Source organism: Tiliqua scincoides, chromosome 9 (assembly GCF_035046505.1).
Source record: "Tiliqua scincoides isolate rTilSci1 chromosome 9, rTilSci1.hap2, whole genome shotgun sequence".
Taxonomy (NCBI): Eukaryota; Metazoa; Chordata; class Lepidosauria; order Squamata; family Scincidae; genus Tiliqua; species Tiliqua scincoides.
Window position 1 is genome coordinate 45,849,485 of NC_089829.1, and position 20,584 is coordinate 45,870,068.

Below are 20,584 nucleotides of genomic sequence, written 5' to 3' on the forward strand. Positions count from 1 at the left end.
CCAGTGGGGCTGTTCTTATGTTCTTATGCTCACCCCCAAATGACACCAGAGTCAGCAGTAGCCTTCAGGGTCCTGCAAAGTGCTTGCACAGCCACTCAGCTCACAAGAGGGAAATAGAAGGCACTGAACACATTCCCTCCAGGCTTTTTCGTGCCTGCCTCTCTGGTGTCCTGTGACTATCAGCAGATTGCTATGGTTGTCCCCTAAGGTGAGTTACTGAGCAACAGCAGCCTGAGCCAGTTGAAGGAGGGGGGGCTCCCTGCAGGAGGGGCTGAGCTCTCAAAGAACAGAAGCTAAATTGGAGGGCATTCAACCACATTTACATGACGAGTCTGAAAAAAATGCCAGGGGGGGTAAACTGCTGGCTGGGAGGGGCAAAGCCCCCCCTGCCCCCCTAGCTATGGCCCTGCTCCCACTGCTCCCCTTGTAACATGATGGCTTCTGTGTAGTTTCCGCTCAAAGAAAGAAATTACTTTCTTGACAAGATTCAGGGATGCAATCCCTAACCCTCCCCTAGCGCAGATACAGTGAACCCCGTTCCCCATTGCCAACATTGTCCTCATCTCCTCTTCCCAGTTGCCCCTCTGCAACCTTTTCCTAGAGAGGTCAATGTACAACAGTATCCTAAGGTGCAACTTTTTTTTTGTCTTTTACAAGGAAACGAGCCAGTTGGAGAATGTGGGCAGATATGATAAACAGTTTGAGTATGTCAGTGCTTCCTTCCACTGTGATCAACAGGAATTGCTCCCATGTAAGAGTATATAGCATTGCAGCCATTGCATCTCCAAATTTCAAATGGGTACAAACTGCAAGAGAGGAGATTCCTGTTGGATATCAGGAAGAATATCAGGGCGGTTCGGCAGTGGAACAGGTTGCTGACGGAGGTGGTGGAGTCTTCCTCACTGGAGGAAGTCCAAATAGAAGTCCAATAGAAGTCCAGCAGGCACCTGCTGGAGATGCTCTTGGAGGATTTCTTGTCTACAGTCTATAGATTGGACTAGATGACCTTGAAAGTCCCTTCAAACTCTGGGGACTAGCAACATGGAATAGTTATCATCTTCATACCCGGAACTTGTGAATTTCCCAGGGGGATTTGTCTGTTTATTGTTGAAGATCCAGACGAACCATCACAAGCTTAGAGTGCAATTCTCTGCGTATTTACTTCTCAACCATCCCCTTCCTGATTCAAAAATAAGCTATTGTTCTTGCCAGCCTCCAGAAAAGAAGGGCCAGTGATTGAAAGCTGTTCCCATTGGTTTTTGTTGTGCTACCAGAAACTCTGTGCATATAATCCTACCTGGCACAGGGATCAGGCATCTTGTATAACTCTGAGGGGAGGAACTGGGGCTCTCTGATAAATGGAGTTGGGCTGAGTGACCACTCTGTGAGTCTGTCACAGGCAGGAGAGAGACATGGCAGCGCTGAATCCATGCAACGTTCTGGTAACTGGCTCCAACCGGGGTATCGGCTTGGAGCTCATTAGGCAGCTGGTTGGGAAAAGCAATCGGATCTTTGCCACATGCAGGAACCCTAATGGGCCACTTGCTAAGGTGAGACCAACTCAGAGCCAGCTGTATTGTGGGATGGGTGCCAAAAAAGAGGAATTCCTCTTTTCCTTTTCTTTTGACAGCATAGGTTTTGATTTTTTTTAAAAATTCAATTGGGGGAAAAAGTTACAAAAGGAAAAAAGGAGGAAGAAACCAGAGAGGCAATAACTTGTCTCTTCATGCTTCAGAGAGAGAAAAGCCCACTGATCAGATGAGAGCAAAGCAAGTATCCATTTATTAAAATTAAAAGATCGGGCAAGCAAGTTCACATATGCTTGCCAATGTCCTGATAAATGTCCAATTTCTGAAGCTGGCGTCCTTTCAAACAGAACAGGGGAAGATGAATTTTCATGGTCGGTCAGTCATGGCTGAGCAGGAATTGTCACAAAGTGGTTTGCATAGTAAAGTAAATCAAGCATGCTTTGTAGCAGGACGTTTCTGAATACGTGCATAGGATTGCACTGAAAGACTGAAATCCTTCACAAGCTTTCCTGAGAGCAAGCCCCACTGAATACATTGGAACTTGGGGCTGACTGGACGTGTATAGGACACGCATAGGATTGCACTGTAATTCCCTGCTCTGTTGCACACTAAGGGAAATAGTATCAATTTTTCCCCCCAAGGCATGAACTAAGAACAGATTGAACTTGGACAGGCTAATGGTGGGAATAAGATCTTTCAGGTTTGGTCATGGCTCGGAGACACCAAGCACAGAACGATCACACTTGGTCATTTGTGCTTCCTTCGTTGCATCGGTTGCGGCCAGTAATTCCTCTTGATGCCAGAGATATTTTGCCTAGTGGGCAGTATCTAGCAAGGCTTCTTAAACTTCCCATTCCAAGCACAAGTTTGGTCTCATAATGCCCTGTTCATTAGGGCATTTAAACACAGATTGCTTACCCCTTAATGTATTCGTACCATCTTTTACTTGCAATTAGTGAAGTTTAAGAGAAAGATTCATCCAAGGAGTATTTAAAAGGGAGAAATGATAACTGGCTTTGGGCATTATAAGAACAACACAAATATCTTAAAATATGGAGTGTGGGATGAGTATTGCTAAACTGTAAATCCCATTAGATTGAACTCCGTGAAAGAGATGTAAAATTTCAGGAAATTTTGAAGCTCGGAAAAAAACGGAAATTTTCAGAAAAATTAAAAAAAATTCTACATTCAATTTCCAGATTGAAAGTCATTCTGTTACTTTAGGAACATAAAATATGACTATGGACAATTTGACTTGGCATAAAATTATCACAACTAGCATATTAAAAATATAGTGTATCCAAACAGTTATTGCAAAAACAATTTACTTTTTTAATAATATTTATTTGTAATTGTAACAAATGGAGCAACAATCTCCTGAACTGTTTACTAGTTTATGTGGAACAGACAAGAAAACCTCCCCAAAACAATTTTTAAAAATCCAGAAGTAACAATTATTCATATTTTCTCTCCACAGTATTAAATTAAAAACAAACACCCATTCTCATAGAAAGAATTGAAGAGGGGGGAAGTGTATAGAAGGGAATGGAACTAAGTTTCAATGAAATTTAATCAGAAATTTAATCAGAAATTTAATCAGAAATTTTCTGAGCTGTCAGTTGAAATTTAATCAGAAATTTTCTGAGCTGTCAGTTTCAGCTCACTGACAATTATCAGTGTCAGTTTCAGTCTCTGCTTCTGCAGCTCCTCTGTTGTGTCTGTCATTATCACAGTTATTATGGACTTCTAAAAACTGAAGCTTTGCCCGGATTGAAACAAGCTTCTCTACCCTTTCACATGTCAGTTTACTTCTTAATTTAGTGTGAGTGTTTCCAAACATAGACCAGATTCTTTCACATGCTGCAGAAGATGGAGGAATCTGAAGAAGGCGAGAAGCAAGAGGCTGTGTTGTGCAAAGACCTTGCCACCATGTTGCTGGAGGAATATGTTTGGCAGAATCCCAGATTGCATTCCTAGACCTGCATTCCCATTCCCTAAAGATGTTCTATATTCTGCAACATTTGAAAGTACCTTCCTAACCTCAAGTCCTAAATGTGGTGCTTGTTTTGTAATCCAGTCAAATGCAGTCACAGTGCTATCGTCACTTATATTTCCACCTTTGAATCTTGGATCCAGCAGATTTTCAGCAGCATGAATTGGATGGCAACAAAATTCTTCCCTTTTTAAAATAATCACTTTACTTTCTTCTATAGTTGTAAGTGGAGATATACTGAGATTGTCAAAAACAGTTGTTTTTATCTTGGTCATTAGATTTAGAATTTCTGACAAAAGTGCACTATCTGATTCAGATGCAGTGATTGCTGCAGCAATTGGCTTTAGAATCTTCAGGGAATTTTGCAGCTGAACCCAGAAGACATCCTGATCAAGAACAGTGTTTCTCACACTCCTGGGTACTTTAAGATCTTCAACTATTACTGTTTCTTGAAGAGCTTCTTTGTTTTTTAGTGAACATAAGAACAGCCCCACTGGATCAGGCCATAGGCCCATCTAGTCCAGCTTCCTGTATCTCACAGTGGCCCACCAAACGCCCCAGGGAGCACACCAGATAACAAGAGACCTGCAAGGCCTCCTGGGAATTGTAGTTAAGAACATAAGAACAGCCCCACTGGATCAGGCCATAGGCCCATCTAGTCCAGCTTCCTGTATCTCACAGTGGCCCACCAAATGCCCCAGGGAGCACACCAGATAACAAGAGACCTGCATCCTGGTGCCCTCCCTTGCATCTGGCATTCTGACATAACCCATTTCTAAAATCAGGAGGTTGCGCATACACATCATGGCTTGTACCCCGTAATGGATTTTTCCATGATGTGTATGCGCAACCTCCTGATAGTGAACTTTCAAAGGAGGTCACCACTCCAGCCCACCAAGTTTTACTACAGAGCTTCAGTGTCACTATTTTATTCTTTGCATTTTTTTCTACTTGCTTCTTCTTGAAAACTGCAGCTACAATATGAGTACCTTTTACATGTTTTATAACTTCTTTTACTCATCTATAGATCATTTGAAGGGTGTCCAGTTTCATTATATCATTAAGAAGCAAGTTGAGCCCATGAATGCACATCCTATTGCAGTAATATGTGGATACTTCTCCATTATGATCTTCCATGCTGCTTTCATATTGCTGCCATTGTCAGTTAGCAAAGCAAATACTTTACCACTCCCAATTTTCTGTAGGACTTCACATATTTTACAGCTGATATACTCTGCAGTATGTCTGTTCTCTCCTGTTTCAATGCTTTTGTCAAAAACTGGTTGAGGTGTTGTTATAACCAAATTTATAATTCCTTCTCCTCTCACATTTGTCCATCCATCTCTAAGTAGTGCAAGACACAGTGCTTCATTAATGTTTCCTTGCACAGATTCCATTACATGTTCCTGTGCCGACTCCAAAAGAGGCTTGCTCAAAGAATGTCTGCTGGGCAAATAGTATGACGGTCTTAGTAATTTCAAAGCTTCCTGCCAGTACATATTTTCAGTTATTGAAAATGGTGTTCCAGAAAAATATATTGCTCTTGCAAGTGCTTGATCAATTTTTTCCTGATCTTCAGGTGTCATCTTGTCTACAAATGAAGTTATTGAATAATTTTTGGATGCAGCTGTCTTCAGTATCTGTTTACTTGAAGATGCTGCTGATGGGACAACACTTTGTGTTGCTGCTGATGTTACAGATGGAGTAGAAGGAGGACTTCTTGAATGAGAACATTGAGAAAAACTATGTGCATTTTCATCATTGTGGTCCTCTTCACTTAGATCCATGAAGGATTTTTTAATATCTACAGGACACTTGTTACATACAAGAATGTGTTTGGTCATCCTGGTAGCATTTGGAAATGCATATTTCATCTGATAATATTTGCAAATCACATTTTTCTTCTCAGAAGAACTTGTAATGTGAAAATACCTCCATATACTAGATATTGGTCTCACCATTTTCCTGAGGGGAGTAGAAAAGAAAAATAATTTAATGGCTAGTTTGCAAGAAGACACTAATCTATGTTTGTGGGTAGGGGAAGTAAAGAACCAGATTAGTAGTGATTAAATCATTATTTACACAAAGGTTATAAAGATAAACTAATGTAGCTAAATGATTCAGTTTTCTGGAATCAGATAAATGCAAACTCTTACCTTTTTAAATTAAGCATATACTTTCAGGTCCTTTTTGTTGCTCTGTATTTTCTTCCAATGCTTTGAGGCCTAGTGAAGAGAACAGAACAGAACCAAACATACCCACCCACATGCTAAAACAAAACTGGAACCTTTCCTTGTGACAATAGCAGCACCTCCTAAAGGAAGAAATGCATCTCGTTCTTGCATTGGAGAGTTCAGTTTCTAACCTCAGACTTGCTTGTCAGTGCACAGAAATTAGAATAATCTGATACCATACATATTTTTCAGAAATGATTTGGAAAATATTTGAGCAGCTTGTCTTAAAATATTTTATTCATCATGTTAAAATAAAACATTCCATAATCAATTTTTTTATTTTTTTTATTTTTCAATTTTTTGGAAAAAAACAAAAAAGTCTTCAGGAAAAAACTGGGGGAAAACCGTTCCCCCCCCCCCCGAATTTATCTGGGTTTTTCCCGGGCCTTCACATTTCTACTCCTAGGTTAGTGTGCTTAGAATTGTGCCATTTGTTCTCATAAAACTGTTTTGAAAGAATTCGTTAAAGAAGGAGAAGAATTATTATTAAGAATATTTTTCCACATTTTTATACTGCCCTTCTCCAAGAAGCTCAGGGCAGTGCACAGAGTTTCTTCCCTCCTTTTGTCCTCACAACAATCCTGTGAGGTAGGTGAGGCTCAGAGATAGTGACTGGCCCAAAGTCAGTCATGGCTGAGCAGAAATTGTTCATGAAGTGGTTTGCATAGTAAAGTAAATCAATAAATAACAGCCATACATCTTGTCAAATATGAAACTAATTTAAATTAACCAACTATGAAATTGTTCCCTAAAGCACAAAATACTGTTTTTTGTTTGAACTAGTGATTGTGAGGACAGTAACAGTGAGGGGTTATGTGGGATCTCAATAGAGATGAATACAGAATATGGGATCTCAAATAGAGATGAATAAGAGAGACGAGGGCTGGGCTTGGTGCAAGATCTCTTCTCTCTTGTCGAGAGCTCTTTATTTTTATCCCCCTCTTCCCCCTCATTCCAGACACTCTCTTTGCCTAATCAAACAAGCTAATCCTCTCACACCACGTCTGCCTTTTGTTGATTGGGTTTGAGGCAAGGAGGCTGAATCACGGGTGGCGTGGTTTGCCAGCGCCTTCGTGACAGCGTCCCTACATCTCCCCCTTTCTTGTTTTAAGGCATTGATATGCATAATACATCTGGCGTTGAGTGGGCACTAAGGCTTTCGGCCAACAATAAGGGATACAGAGGGCTAACAAATTAGGAATACATTGTACAAAACAACATCCTATGATTAAAACAATACAAATTAGTGCACCATATTGTACTAAGGTACGAAGCAGGCCAGTGGGAAGCCAAGACCAAAGGGCATCCTACCATGCAGGGATGCAGGTCTTGATGTATGCTCTGCGCATAGCTCTTAAGTTTGTTAATTTGTTGTTGAATTCGGTTGCTATTGTCTGTTAGGTTAAAACAACACATATCTTTTACTGCTTCACAATAGCAGCTCGGTTATCTAGAATAGCATGGTGAAGTTCGTGCTGTTCTTTTGCTAAGAGACCAATGGCTGTAGAAATGGCGTTGATGGTTTTTGCTAACAAACAGGCCATCTGGCCTATAGTTTTTGCATTATTCACTGCAAGGCCAGGGACGCCTACTAAACTGGCTGCTAAAGACACAACTGAGGGGATACATTGACACAAGGAGGGGATACATTGAATAAAACAACAGATAATGATCAGAACAACCATCCCAAAAAATCCCATGCCCAAAAGTCTGTCCAAGCCATGCAAAGTCCGGCAGCCATCCTGTAAGCCAATCCCAAAATCCACCAAAGTTTACATCTTGTTGTATTTGTGCAATTGTCTTGAGTTGTCCACCACCAATGCTGGGATTACTACTAGGGAGGCTGCCAGTGAAACATACTCAGCTTTGCTTAACAATTTTACATTTGAATCACAATCACTGTGGAGTGTTAGAGTGTCAGCCGCCTTCAGATCTCCCCAGGTTAGGGGATAAGCTTCCTGTCTGGGTCTTTTGGCTGTCTGTCTGTTCCTTGGCTGCTCCTGTAGTCCCAGCTGGACTCATCTGGAAATTGGGGATCGGATTCTCCAGGCCCTGGTGACATCTTTGGCTGGCTGCACACACCGCGCTGGTACCTAAAGCATTCCTGTAGGAGTAAGCATAACAGCATAGCCTCGCCCCCAAGTTACCAATGGGGCTGGGTAATGGTTTCCTGACTCCTTCATGTCTTTCATTAGGAGTAAACCTTTCTGCATTTAATGTTAAAAATTTTAAGTATATAATAAAGTATAGAATATGATAAAGTATAGAGTGTTTCCTAAATATGTATTAGCCCAAATAGTCTCATATCTCCCTTTTTTGTTTTAATAAAAAGGTTTTAATAATTTGTGTTTGCACTTGTGAAAAAGGGATGGAAAATTGTTTACCATCTTCCCTGAGTGACTAGCTATTGGATCAGAGAACAGGGAGGGAGTTCACTGATGAAATAGGGAGGCTCCTGAGAGTCTGATCACCTTTGTCCTTTAGATAAGAGCCTTGGAAGGGGGTTGTGATTAGATGTGGGCTACAAAATAAGGTTGGGTCCAGTCTTGAAGCAAATTCTGCATGTTTCTTCCATCTTTGGTGATGGGGGTGTGTGTGAAAAGAAAACACATTGGTTTTAAAAGCAGATAGAAAAAAAAAATCATGGTACCAAAAATGATAATGAGCTCAATATACAAAAATAATAAAAAATTGTTGCAACGAATATCAGGCCTATTACAGAAAGGAAGTCATGTGGACTTCAGATAGACTTCACTATAAGTCAAAGACAAACAAGAACAAAGACAGACAAAGCGCTTCTTTCATACCACACACACACATCCAAAGAACATATAGAACATTTTAGTATTTATATGTATATAAGCAGAGAACATAAGTAGAATTAAAAGAATTTGTCATGACAATTTTTCCATTAGAAAAGAAATACTTCATTAGTATTAAAAATACAGATATAAGATCACTGCTTATTCCTGTAAAGGAAATTGAGATTAAGTAAATTTGTCCTCTGGAGGACAAATGCTTTTTTCTTTTCTTTGTCCTTACTTGCTGCTGAAACAAAAGGTTGCTATATCAAGCAAAATAAAATGTGTACATATGTCCTGTAAAAGAAACAAGGTTTAGTAATCTTTAGTCCTTCTCTTGAGAGCAAATGTTTTCTTTTCCTGTTCTTTCTTGTTGAAACAAAAAGGGTTAAAACAAAAGATTGCAGATATTTTGCACTCTGTGCATGCTCTGAGGCACAAAGATTAGGAGAGGTCCTTCTGCTTTTCTTTTCCTTAGGAACCATGCATTGGCTTTTTGCCTTGCATACATGAGAAACCTAGAAAGTTTTAAGGAAACACTAAGTTATTATTCAAACTTCTGTTGCTGGCTACAGTGGCAGGGAGTTCCATTGGCCGGCAGGATCTATTAACCTAGCATCAAGGAAACAAAAATGTTATTAAGACCTTTTAATAGGTTTTAAAATGCCTTAAACATACACATGGTTTAGTCTTTGCTCCAACACGATAATCTGATAAGAAGTGGAAATTTCCCACAAATGAAGGTTTTCATTTTTTGGTAAAAGGCAATTTAATTTTTACTACAACCTTGCCTTGGAGCCTCACTGCTCTTTCTGGCCCCTTGTGAATGAGAGCAGTGATAGCCTTCTGATAAGATAACACATTCCTGGATGGGTTGGCTGACTGACAAAGCCATTCAAGAATGTATATCTGAGTTTCTGTTTTAAGCTACAAAGGTGGGTGTATGGGTCAGAGAGTAGAATTACTAGCCACAAAAGATGGGAGCCAATCTACAAATTAGTGTCTCGTGATTTGTTATATTTCTTGTATGGAATTACAAGCTTCTGGAGAGAGGGTGATTTGCTTTGCGGGGTCTTGGCCCTCTTTAAGGTGGTCAAATACTGGCTTTAATAGTTGTGTGGGAAGCTTAAAATACATACCTAATGAATATGTCCCAGTAACTGCTGCAATTGTACTAAAGTCAGGCATTGGGAGATTTTTAATTCTGGGGTTGCAGGCGCAGCATAAGTTGTTAATACTTTATGCCCTAGATACAAGTAAGGAACTTGTTGCTGTACCATTTCTGGTGCTATGTGAAGACCAAACTGTTGTAAATTTTTAGATAGGTCTTGCAGGAGAGAAGAATTTAATTGGGGACCTGCTAACAATATATCTTCCATAAAATGATGCATTATGAGTTTTGGATATTTATTAATTAACATGGAATGGGATAGTGGGTTAAGGGTTTCCTAATTGCACTTGCTTGTCTGTTTCATTCAGAAACTGATCTACTCGGATGGCTTGTCCCTGTGTGTTCTGGCCAGCCCCTGCAGGGCAGATCATTGAATTTTTTTCTGCTTTTAAATCTCCTGATTTCAGGGTCTCTCTGGCCATGCCTTCCATGACTGAAGCCTGCCTGTGAGGGGTAGTTTCTGGAGGTTCTTTCTTTTCTAGAGGAAAAAAGGCAGGGGATTCCCAGTGGTCGGCCAGATCTAGGGTGCCTGCTGTGCGGACGGCTATTTGAGACCACTGCGGCGGCTCCGAAGGAGCACTAGGCACGGGAGGCGATTTAATTATTTCGAGGGTTGGCGCTGCTGGAAGGAGTATTGGATATAGGGGTGGCCCTGTAGCAGAGGGGAGAGTACCTTTCAGAAGCATATTATCAGGTGGATTAAGTTGGCACAGAGCTTTATATACCTTTTTCCAGGTTAAAATTAGAGCAATGGGGATCCGGGGTTCTGCCTGCAGATTTTTCCCCAGCCTCCACCAATCCGCAGTCAGAAGACTGCCTCGTTTCGGATACCATGAACAAGAGGCGTCCAATTTCCTGACAAGATCTCGAAAATCTTGCACTGAAACCAAGCCCTTGCAGTCTGTTTGACCAGTTTATATAATTCTTGAGCATGTTCGCTCTGTTCCTTTGACAAGGAGTCCCCCATACTTACCAGGGAGCCGAAGCTGAGGTATACCGAAGACTGTTCCAGTCGAGGTAAGTTGGGTTCTGGGATCACGTCAGGGTCACCAGATGTGGGATCTCAATAGAGATGAATACAGAATATGGGATCTCAAATAGAGATGAATAAGAGAGACGAGGGCTGGGCTTGGTGCAAGATCTCTTCTCTCTTGTCGAGAGCTCTTTATTTTTATCCCCCTCTTCCCCCTCATTCCAGACACTCTCTTTGCCTAATCAAACAAGCTAATCCTCTCACACCACGTCTGCCTTTTGTTGATTGGGTTTGAGGCAAGGAGGCTGAATCACAGGTGGCGTGGTTTGCCAGCGCCTTCGTGACAGCGTCCCTACATCGTTAGTTAGTGGGAAGTGCTGCAGTTATTTGCCCACAAACTTTTTTTCTGCATGAAGTATCGTTGCATGACTTTGAGCAGCCTGCGAGGAACTAACTAGCAGTTAGTTAACTAGCAGCACAATCCTACACATATACTGTGTAGGAACATTTGTTTGGTTTGTGTTGGAGTTGGTGCCACAAACTATCACAGAGTTAGGCATCTGTAAGCCCATGCTGGTGGCTATTGTGTGGGACTAGATAGCTTTTGAACTGATTCAGGAAGGAAATTCTTGATGTTTTCTTTTCAACAGAGTGGAGTATTTAAAAATGAAATACTACAAGTTAATGAACATATCCAATTTGGGCTCTTCTTGGATTAGAGACCCTGCAAACGTGAAGGTATCTGCATGGAGATTTTCATGCAATGATCACTTACGTCTGGACTTGTCATTTCTGTCTGCACCCACCCAGGATGCAATGCAATGCTCAGGATCCCATCTTTTGCAAATCCCAATGACTGGCACTTTGAGAGAATGTTCAGGGCAGCCTGTGAAGGAGATATGTCAGAAATAGGCAGGTGAATTATGTATCCCAATTTCATGAGAGGAGGTCAGAAGGAAGGCTTCATAGGTCTAAGAAATGCTGTTTGGTTTTATTTTTTGGGCAAAGTATTCACAACCATAAACAAAGCTTCCCACTGCAAATTCATCTAAAAAATAAAAATGGAGAAGAAACCTCAAACAACTCCATTGCCGTTTTATGATTTCAAATGCAACAAATAAAGAGAGCGGGTTATGGTAAAATTGACTGAGGAAGGGAAAGGATGTTGATCTTATTGCTGAGGGATCAATGAAAGACACCTTATTATTATTATTTTTAAATTGCACTGATATACCAGTACCACTTTTCAAAACAGTTTCCTAGAAAGAGGACAGCAGTACAATTACTACCAGGGGGTGAGTCAGTTTGCTCAGTGGAACAGTGCCTGGTTTACATGCAAAAGCTCTCAGGTTCATGTAATCAGCTATTTCATGTAGATGTCAAAAGCACACTGAGGATCCTGGAAGGTTCCCACTGGAAGGGATTACAGTCCCCAGCAGGACCTTCTGGAACTTTCAATGCAGCAAGGATCAGAATTGCCACAAAATTGTGAAATTCAAGCTTGGTTACCAAAATGAGGCCCAGAAGGATTCTATGGTCAGTAGCATTGAAAGGAGCTGAGGTATCAAGGTGAAACAACAGAGTCACTTCAGATTTCCCTTCACTCTCCTGAAGATAATCAGCTGGGCCAATTAAAAGTCCCCAAACTGGCTTGAAACAGATTCAGGTTTCAGATTCAGAATTCAGGTGAGCAGGCGCAGAATCAAGGAGGCCTGTGTGGGGCTTTTCAGACAGGGAGGAAGCACAGGATATAGTGGCAGAGGCTGCCACCATCTCCCCACCCCCCGTCCAGTCTTCTCCTCCCCCACCCAGTTCCACCTTCCCTTGCCCCCAAAAGCTGCTCTGCCAGCCAGCAGTAATAATTACTGCTGGCTATTCCATACCATAATCCTCCTGACACTGAGCTGACCCACTGCCAGTACTCCTTGCTTGCCGGGTGCCGTGAACTTGCTTTATGGCATGATACCCGTGATATGATATGATGTTTGCAATAGCCAGAGCTGGTGGTATGCCCATAGGATTGGGCACTCGTTTATATTTATATTGCTGTGTTTTTAATTTGGCAGATAATGTTTTAAAGAAGGTGGTGATTTTTTTAATGGAAGGGCACATACAAACATTATAATAAATAAATACTTTTTCAATAATGTTCCCAGTCTAGCCAGCTTCTTACAGCTAGATGCGAATCACCAAGATGGGCAAGGGATGACATGATTTGCTGTGAGAGGGACAGTAGGCAGATTCTTATCTCCATTCTGTGAAGTTGTGTGAACCCATCGCTATTCACACAATCAATGCCTCCTTACCTTGCTGCAGCGGTAAGAGATGACTTGTCCTTCATCCCATGCTAGAAGATTAGTGATGGAGCCGGCTTCACTGGATACGTTGACAATGGCTGCTTTGCTACAACTCATCCCTTTCTGGGGGCTCTCCTGAGATGCCTTTCTCAGCAAGGGCAGGAAGGCCTGGGGAAGGGAAAGAAATCAAGAAAGTTGCATGATCTGTGAGGGGATTTGGAAACTAAACAGCTTGTCACCAGGACAAAGTCCACAGAAGCAGTGCAAATGTAAGCCTAGCAGTTCTTCACCAAAGGCCATGGCAAATTGTCCTGTGATTCATCTGGAGAGCAACTAGCTACAACTTAGCTTCAACATGTGCACTACACCTCTATTGCTAGGTCATCTTCATCTGTTGAACTTCTGTCTTACACAGCAGTTAAAAGCATGGTGCTCTTAACCAGGAAACAGGCACACCTACCTCGGACTACATCACCAGAAAGCACTGGCATACAACCCATCTACTCTTCAAATGGTAAGGACCTTGGCTAGAATGATGAGACATGTCTGTGAAGCAAGAGCCACAAGGATGCCTTTACCTGGCTCACCACCATTGGCCCGATCACATTGGTCTGGTACACTTCAGACATGTACTCGGGTGTTTCAGTCTCCAGAGAAGTTGGCTTCACAATCCCAGCATTATTGATCAGCAGATTCAGCCCGGCTCCTTTCAGCTGCTCAGTGATTCTTGCAGCAGCAGCCTTGACACCAGATGGGTCAGAAGTGTCTAGAACAGCACAGATAAGATTTTACTGATGATTAAAGTGGGCCCTGCACAGCCAGGATCCATCCCTGAAGGCACCATCCATCCTTGTCTCTTGTTGCTCTGGAAGTACAGAGGACTGAGCATCAGTTTGCACATCGCATTTTTCATATGTACTGATGAAAATATGTAGTACACATGGACAAGAGCACATTTGCAAATTCAACTAGCACGTTACCCTTATGCGAAGGGCTCCCTGTCGTGTGTACACATAAGCCACAAATGCTTTTGTATGCGCAACCTCCTGATTTTAGGAATGGGTTAAGTCAGAATGCCAGATGTAGGGGAGAGCAACAGGATGAGGTCTCTTGTTATCTGGTGTGCTCCCTGGGGCATTTGGTGGGCCGCTGTGAGATACAGGAAGCTGGACTAGATGGGCCTATGGCCTGATCCAGTGGGGCTGTTCTTATGTTCTTATGTTTTGCTGATTTATAATGTGTCAAAGAGTCCCAAAATCTGCTTAGATGCTCCAACATTTGTGAGATAAGAACTCTGGTGTACTTCTCTGAAATGTTAGCTTCCTCTGATGGGGTACCAAGCAAGCAGTAGAGATGTTCTCAACTCTCCTGCACACCTTGCTCTGCCTGCAATGTACTTCTGAAGCCAACAGCAAATGAATTTATTGTCTTCAATTTGGTTCTAAGATGTGAAAGTCATTGATTCCAGGAATGCGGGATGCACTGGTTTGTGAGGCGTGCGTCACAGGGGAGAGTTCTGTTGAGGGGTGGGGAAGGGACTTGCAGTGGTAGGAATCCAAGTGATCTGAGACAATGGCTGAGGAAAGCGCACACTGGTAGGCTCTGCAACAGAGCTCACCAGAACTTAGAAATAAGATGAGTCTGGACAAAAGGCAGAAAGTTTAATGCTGAGGTTCTTTGGCTGCATAGAGCTACAAAAAATATAGTCATTCCTTTACAACCCTCCTTGCCTCTTTTGCAAGGATATAAATCCTTGAACAGACTGTAAATCAGTGACAATGCAGGGCTGCTGGCCTGCATTCTAACTGCTGGCCTGGATTAAGAGATGGTCTGATTACAAACATAACAGGTTCCCCAGGTACTTTTAGCTTCAAGTCTGCAGTCCTTTATGCCCCCAATGTTTGCCAGTTTGTGATGCTTGGGCACATCATCCACTGGATTGCACTGGCTTACTGGGTACAGTGTCTATAGGGGAAATCTCAGTATCAGTGGCTGGTGCATACTGAATGGACACTGAACAATGAAGCCTGTACAGATTATCTTGCGTAAACGGCCTGCAAAGACATTCTCATTTCACAAGATTCAAAATAGTATCCTCTGACTGCTCACATAAGGAGATATCCCTGGAAAAGAAGGACAACTTGGACAAAACAAATGGAGGACAAGTGCCACAAATGGGGAGCTACTCCACAGCGGATGGCCCAGTTAGGGAAAGGGAGCAAAGCGGCAGGCAATCTAGTCACATACCCAGTCGGACAATTTTAACTTCCTGATGCTTGTCAGCCAAATTCTTCAAGACCTGAAAGAAAGCAAAGCCAACGTAAAAGGAAGTCCTAGCAAATGGATGACTTGAGGTGGTACAGGAGTTGGAGTTACAGGAACTGGAGGTTCGGGTCCTACCTGTATTTGTTTCTGTTTTCACCTGGATAATGTGGCACTGTGTGGCTTTACAGAAGTGTCCTGCCAGGCTGCGTCCATCGACACTGTCACCTTCGCGACTGCTGTAAAGGGGTTTACACCACCCCTTTACGTAAATGGGTAAAGGCCCATTGGTTTGTTTTTTGTTTGTTTGTTTGTCTTTTAAAATATTTTATTTATTTATTACAGATACAGGTAAGGAAAATGGGTTATACTTAGGGCTGGTACAACACAGGTTACACAAGAGGGTATTGGCCCTCGATTACAACATGCATCATTCAATTAAAAACAAAACAAAACACAGTAATCATCAGTACAAAGGCTATCATATTTATCAGTATAAAAATTTGGATTTACTGAAACACTCAATATTGTTTAACTAAAATTATCTATCCAGTCATAAAAAGACCTCCAATATTTTCTTACTCTATCTAAATCTCTCTCTTTCATTCTTTCTGTTAAAACTTCCATTTCTGCTATTTCATAAATTTTGTCTATTAAATTTTCTCTAGTTGGCACATCTGCAGATTTCCATTTTTGCGCAAACAATATTCTTGCCGCTGTAGCAATATGTACAATAAGGTATTTCTTTAATTGGTCTTTAATTTCTGATGTCACATTTAGGAGGAATATTTCTGGTTTGAATGGTAATACACAATGCAATATCTCTTGCAACAATTTATGTATCATTTTCCAGTATTCTAATGTTAAAATTTTCGAATTTGGTATGAGTCCCCAATCTTTTATCCAGTTTAAGGCTGCTGCTTGATAATATCATTCCCAGTCTGGTAATCCGAATCCTGCTCTTTTTTTATCCTCTTGAAGTAATTTCAGCCTTCTTCTCGGTTTTTTACCTTGCCAGTCAAATTCTGTAGTAATTTTATTCATTTCTTCAAAAAAAAGTTCTCCTCAAAATATTCGGAATAGTCTAGAATAAAAACATTAATTTTGGTAATATTTTCATTTTCAATAGAGCTATTCTTCCCATAAGGATAGTTGCAATTTATTATATTTCTCCAAATCTTTTTTTTATTTCTTTCATTAATTTAATATAGTTGTCTTCCATTAATGTACTTGTCTTTTTGGTGATTATAATTCCTAGATATTTTACTTTGTTTGTTATCTGTAGTCCAAATTCTTTTAATCGTTCTGTATCGTTGCCTTTTATATTTTTAAGTATCATTTTGGTCGTCTGGTAATTTATTTTTAGGCCTGCTACTTCGCCGTATTCTTTTAAGTCTTCTATCAAAAATTCTATGGAATTGAGTGGATCTTCCAGGATAAATACCAAATCATCAACAAACGCTTGTAGTTTGTATTCTTCACTTTTAATTTTAAGCAGTTTCATCTTGTCATCTTTTCTTATTACATTATTCAATATTTCTAGTGTCAAAATAAACAACAATGGTGAAAGTGGACAACCTTGTCTTACTCCTTGTTGAATGTTAATCTCTCTCGTCAATTCTCCATTTACTCTTATCCTTGCTTTTTGATCTAAATATATTCCTTGTATCATCTTGATAAATTTTAGACCAAAATGTAATTCTTGAAGACAATTAATCATAAAGTCCCAATGTAAATTGTCAAAAGCTTTCTGGGCGTCTAAAAACACTAGGGCTAATTTCTTATCTGGATGCGCTTCAAAAAATTCCAATATATTTATTATAATTCTCACATTATTTTTCAATTGTCTTTTTGGTTAAAAAAAAACAAAACCAGTTTGATCTTCTTTAATTATTTGGTTCAATATATTTTTTAATCTTGTAGCTAGAATTGAAGTGAAAATTTTATAGTCTGTGTTTAAAAGCGAAATGGGTCTATAGTTTTTAATTACTTTTTCATCCGTGTGATTTGTGTATCAAAGTAATTGTTCCTTCCTTCCATGAGTTTGGTATTTCTCCGGTCTCCCATATATCATCAATCACTTTTTTGAATGGCAACAACAATACTTCTGGTTCAGCTGGTAATCCATCAGGGCCTGGCATTTTTTGGAGTTTTTGCCTTTTGCTTCTGTAATTTCACTTATAGTAATTGTATTTTCCAATAAATTCTTTTGATCAGCTAAAATTTTAATGCTGTTATTTTTCTTCAAATATTCTGTTTGTTTCTGGTGTTCTATATTTTTTCTCCCATATAATACCTGATAAAATTGTTCAATAATTTTTTTTTATTTCTAATTCTGTTTTCTCTTTTCCAGTCAAATCTTTCAATGTCTTAATATAGTTTTTTTGTCTTTCTTTTTTCAGTTTATAAGCTAACCATCTCCCTGGTTTGTTTGCATTTTCAAAAAAATTTTGTTTTGCCGTTTTCAATTTCTTCTCCATCTCCTGCGTTTGCATTATTTTGATTTCATGTTGTATCTTCTTAATCTTTTGTTGAATTCTTTGATTTGTAGGTTCTTTCTGTAATTCCATTTCATCTTTCTCTAATCTTTGTATAAGACCTTTCGTTTTCTTCTCTTGTCCAATTCTTTGTTTTGCTGCATTTCTTATTGCTAATCCTCGAAAAAAATGCTTTACTTGTATCCCATACAATTTGTGTTTTAGTTTCTGGATGAAAATTGGTCTTAAAAAAAAATTCCATTTCTGTTTTTGCTTGATTCAAAAATTTCTAATTATTCAGATAAGTTGTTTTTAACTTCCAACTATTTCTCCTTAATTTTGTATTTATTATTAATAAAATGGAGGAAGCTGGGCAAGGCTAACAGCCAGGAGGTAAAGGCCCATTAGGATGGGACTGTAAAGCTACAATTTTACACATGCTTACTTGGGGGTGAAACTAGCCCATTTAACTACACAGGGTTTGTTCTAAGCCAGGGGTGTCCAAAGTTTTTGGCAGGAGGACCACATCATCTCTCTGACACTGTGCCGGGGGCCGGGGGAAAAAAGAATCAATTTACATTTGAAATTTGAATAAATTTACATAAATGAATATATTAAAGATGAACTTATATATATGAATGAAGGTCTTGCAATAGCTCAAGGCCTATAAAAGGCCTTGCACAAATCAAGGCTGGCCTTTGCTGCCACTACTACATCATAGACGTGAAACAGCAAGCAGTGGAGGGAACCCTCATCCCACAGCTCATGTGAGAGGTCAAACAGTCGCCCTCACACTGAGAGCAGTTGCATCAGGCCAGTGCGGGCTCCAGCAAGTGTCCGGAGGGCCAGAGGCTCATTGGAGACTGGGGGCTCTCTGAGGGCCGCATTGGGAGTCCCCGAGGGCCACAGGTGGCCCCAGGGCCGGGGTTTGGGCACCCCTGTTCTAAGCCAACATATTGTGCTATGAGTTTTTTTTTTTTGCAGACTTCATGGAAATGGTGTATTTTAAGAAGGGAGGGAGGGAGGGAGGGAGGGAAGAGGCAAAGCCAAGGCTATGGAGGGCTTTGAAGATCAGGAACAAGAGCTTCTGCTGGATTTGGGAGCAAACAGGACACCAGGATGCCACCTTGGCATTAAGGAACATCCCTTTTTTAGACATCCATCTCAAAATACAGCTGGCTGTACTATGATGCTCACCTGGGCATGTGGTCCTTCAGGGTCCCGGCAGGTGGCAAAGATCCATTCTGGCCGGTTGCGTTTCCCAACCAGCTGCTTGATCAGCTCCAAACCGATGCCCCGGTTGGACCCGGTTACCAGGACGCTGCGCACGTTCAGTGCCGCCATCTCTCTCTCTCTCACCTGCCTGTATCTGAACAGTAAAGTCCTGAGTCAACCTAAGCCCAGTTACTGATTGTTTTCAGCTCCTCCCTTTATCCCAGGTTGTTTAAACTGCTTGGCTCCTGTTGCAAATCAGGTTCACTGTCTGCCAGTCAGTTCAGTGATACACCGTTCTCTACAGCAGAATAAACATTATGTCAAACTTGGCTTATTATAGACTTTACCCAGCCCTGCCTAGGAAGTGGCTGGAGAACGATGGCTTGCTCCCTAACTCTGATTTCTGAAGGTAGTAAATTATAATTTTGAGAGAGAGAGTCTTCCTGCGATTCAAGGCTTAGTGCAGGCTTGCTAGGTGTCCTTTGGACTGGGCAAGGACATCTGCCTTGTGAATTGTGCTGTGCTTTTTCTGGCTGGCAGGGAGTATACTACACAGAGCTGGCCAGTTTCCACCTCTTTGAATTCCTGAGCTCTGAGAAGGAGAGAGCCTTTTGATACTGCAAAGCTATCTGAGGGTGTTACATAGTGCACTGCAAAGGCAAACAACTCACTGCAAGTCCAGATGGTTTATGGAACTCATTCGCATTCAAGCAGGCCTATGTCAGACCCAGAGCTGGCCCAAAACCTCCTGATGCGGCATGCTCCCCCCATTTCCAAATGATATGCCAGTTTCCATTGCTCTGGTTCACCTCTCTCGTTCCCTCTACATTTTGTCTTCCTTTCTGTCTCCCTCTTCCTTTCCCAATCTAGGGAATGGAAGTGGGAGGTGCCTAAGTGAAGGTAAGCTGGTGTTTGCCCCACGCCCAGCAATCTGCTGCCTGAGGCAACCACCTCAGTTGGCCTTATGGATGGGCCAGCTCAGGTCAGACTTTCTTGCCAGGTAAGACCAGGCATCTAAGTGGATGGGTAGCAGCCTCTGCTGAACTCTCCCCTTCCTTGTCCCAAATGTGAAGAAAAAAGTGGTCCCCTTCAAAACCCACAACAAATCTCTTGGTCTGTACTTCTGTTATTCAGCCCCTTTCAGGTGCAGAAGCCAAGACATGTTGTGATTCAAGGTAGCTTCTCTTCTTCTGGCTGACTGAAGCTCAAATATTTTTATGGGCTTATTGATGAGGGGTGGGTTGAATAGTGAAGAAAAAAAGCTATATGGGTTTCACTGACGGGTATCAAGGGAAGCTGGTTTGTAATATGAATCCTCAGGTGTAGCTGACACATTTCATATTTAGGTGTTGTAGGGAAAATAGTCAGCTGAGAGCTGTACTGAGGAGAATGGTTCCTAGTGGTTAGCATTCATGCACCTTTTCCTATTCTCTGCTTTCCTTTTTTATTGGATCAGCAACTGAATGCTGGGTGGAGGAGCTGGTTGATCTATCTGCTACTCCCATCCCAGGCTATGGAGGCAAGAGTGGGAGGGGGGAAGGTCTAGGAAAAAAAGCCCGTATAGGAGAGCATAGAACCCCAGGGGTTAGTTACGATCAAATCACATTAATGCCTGTGAATGATCAGATAAGA

The 20,584-nt window shown here is 41.2% G+C and overlaps 2 protein-coding genes across 2 annotated transcripts in view; one reads left to right on the forward strand and one right to left on the reverse strand.

The window, feature by feature from the left end:
- The first annotated feature begins 1,412 nt into the window (after positions 1-1,412).
- Positions 1,413-20,584, forward strand: part of LOC136659924 (C-signal-like) — a 32,575-nt gene continuing 13,403 nt past the window's right edge. Inside the window, exons 1-3 of the mRNA XM_066636799.1 lie at positions 1,413-1,550; positions 3,130-3,147; positions 9,774-9,813. Of these exons, the coding sequence (XP_066492896.1) occupies positions 1,413-1,550; positions 3,130-3,147; positions 9,774-9,813 (196 nt within the window). The remainder of the gene's footprint in view (positions 1,551-3,129; positions 3,148-9,773; positions 9,814-20,584) is intronic.
- On the reverse strand, positions 5,335-19,475 carry LOC136659921 (uncharacterized). Its single transcript, XM_066636796.1, has 6 exons — positions 18,935-19,475; positions 15,246-15,297; positions 13,577-13,764; positions 13,008-13,166; positions 11,477-11,587; positions 5,335-7,860 (listed from the first exon to the last, which is right to left on the reverse strand). Exons 1-6 carry the CDS (start codon positions 19,079-19,081, stop codon positions 7,699-7,701), a joined length of 819 nt encoding a protein of 272 aa, XP_066492893.1. The 5' UTR covers positions 19,082-19,475; the 3' UTR covers positions 5,335-7,698.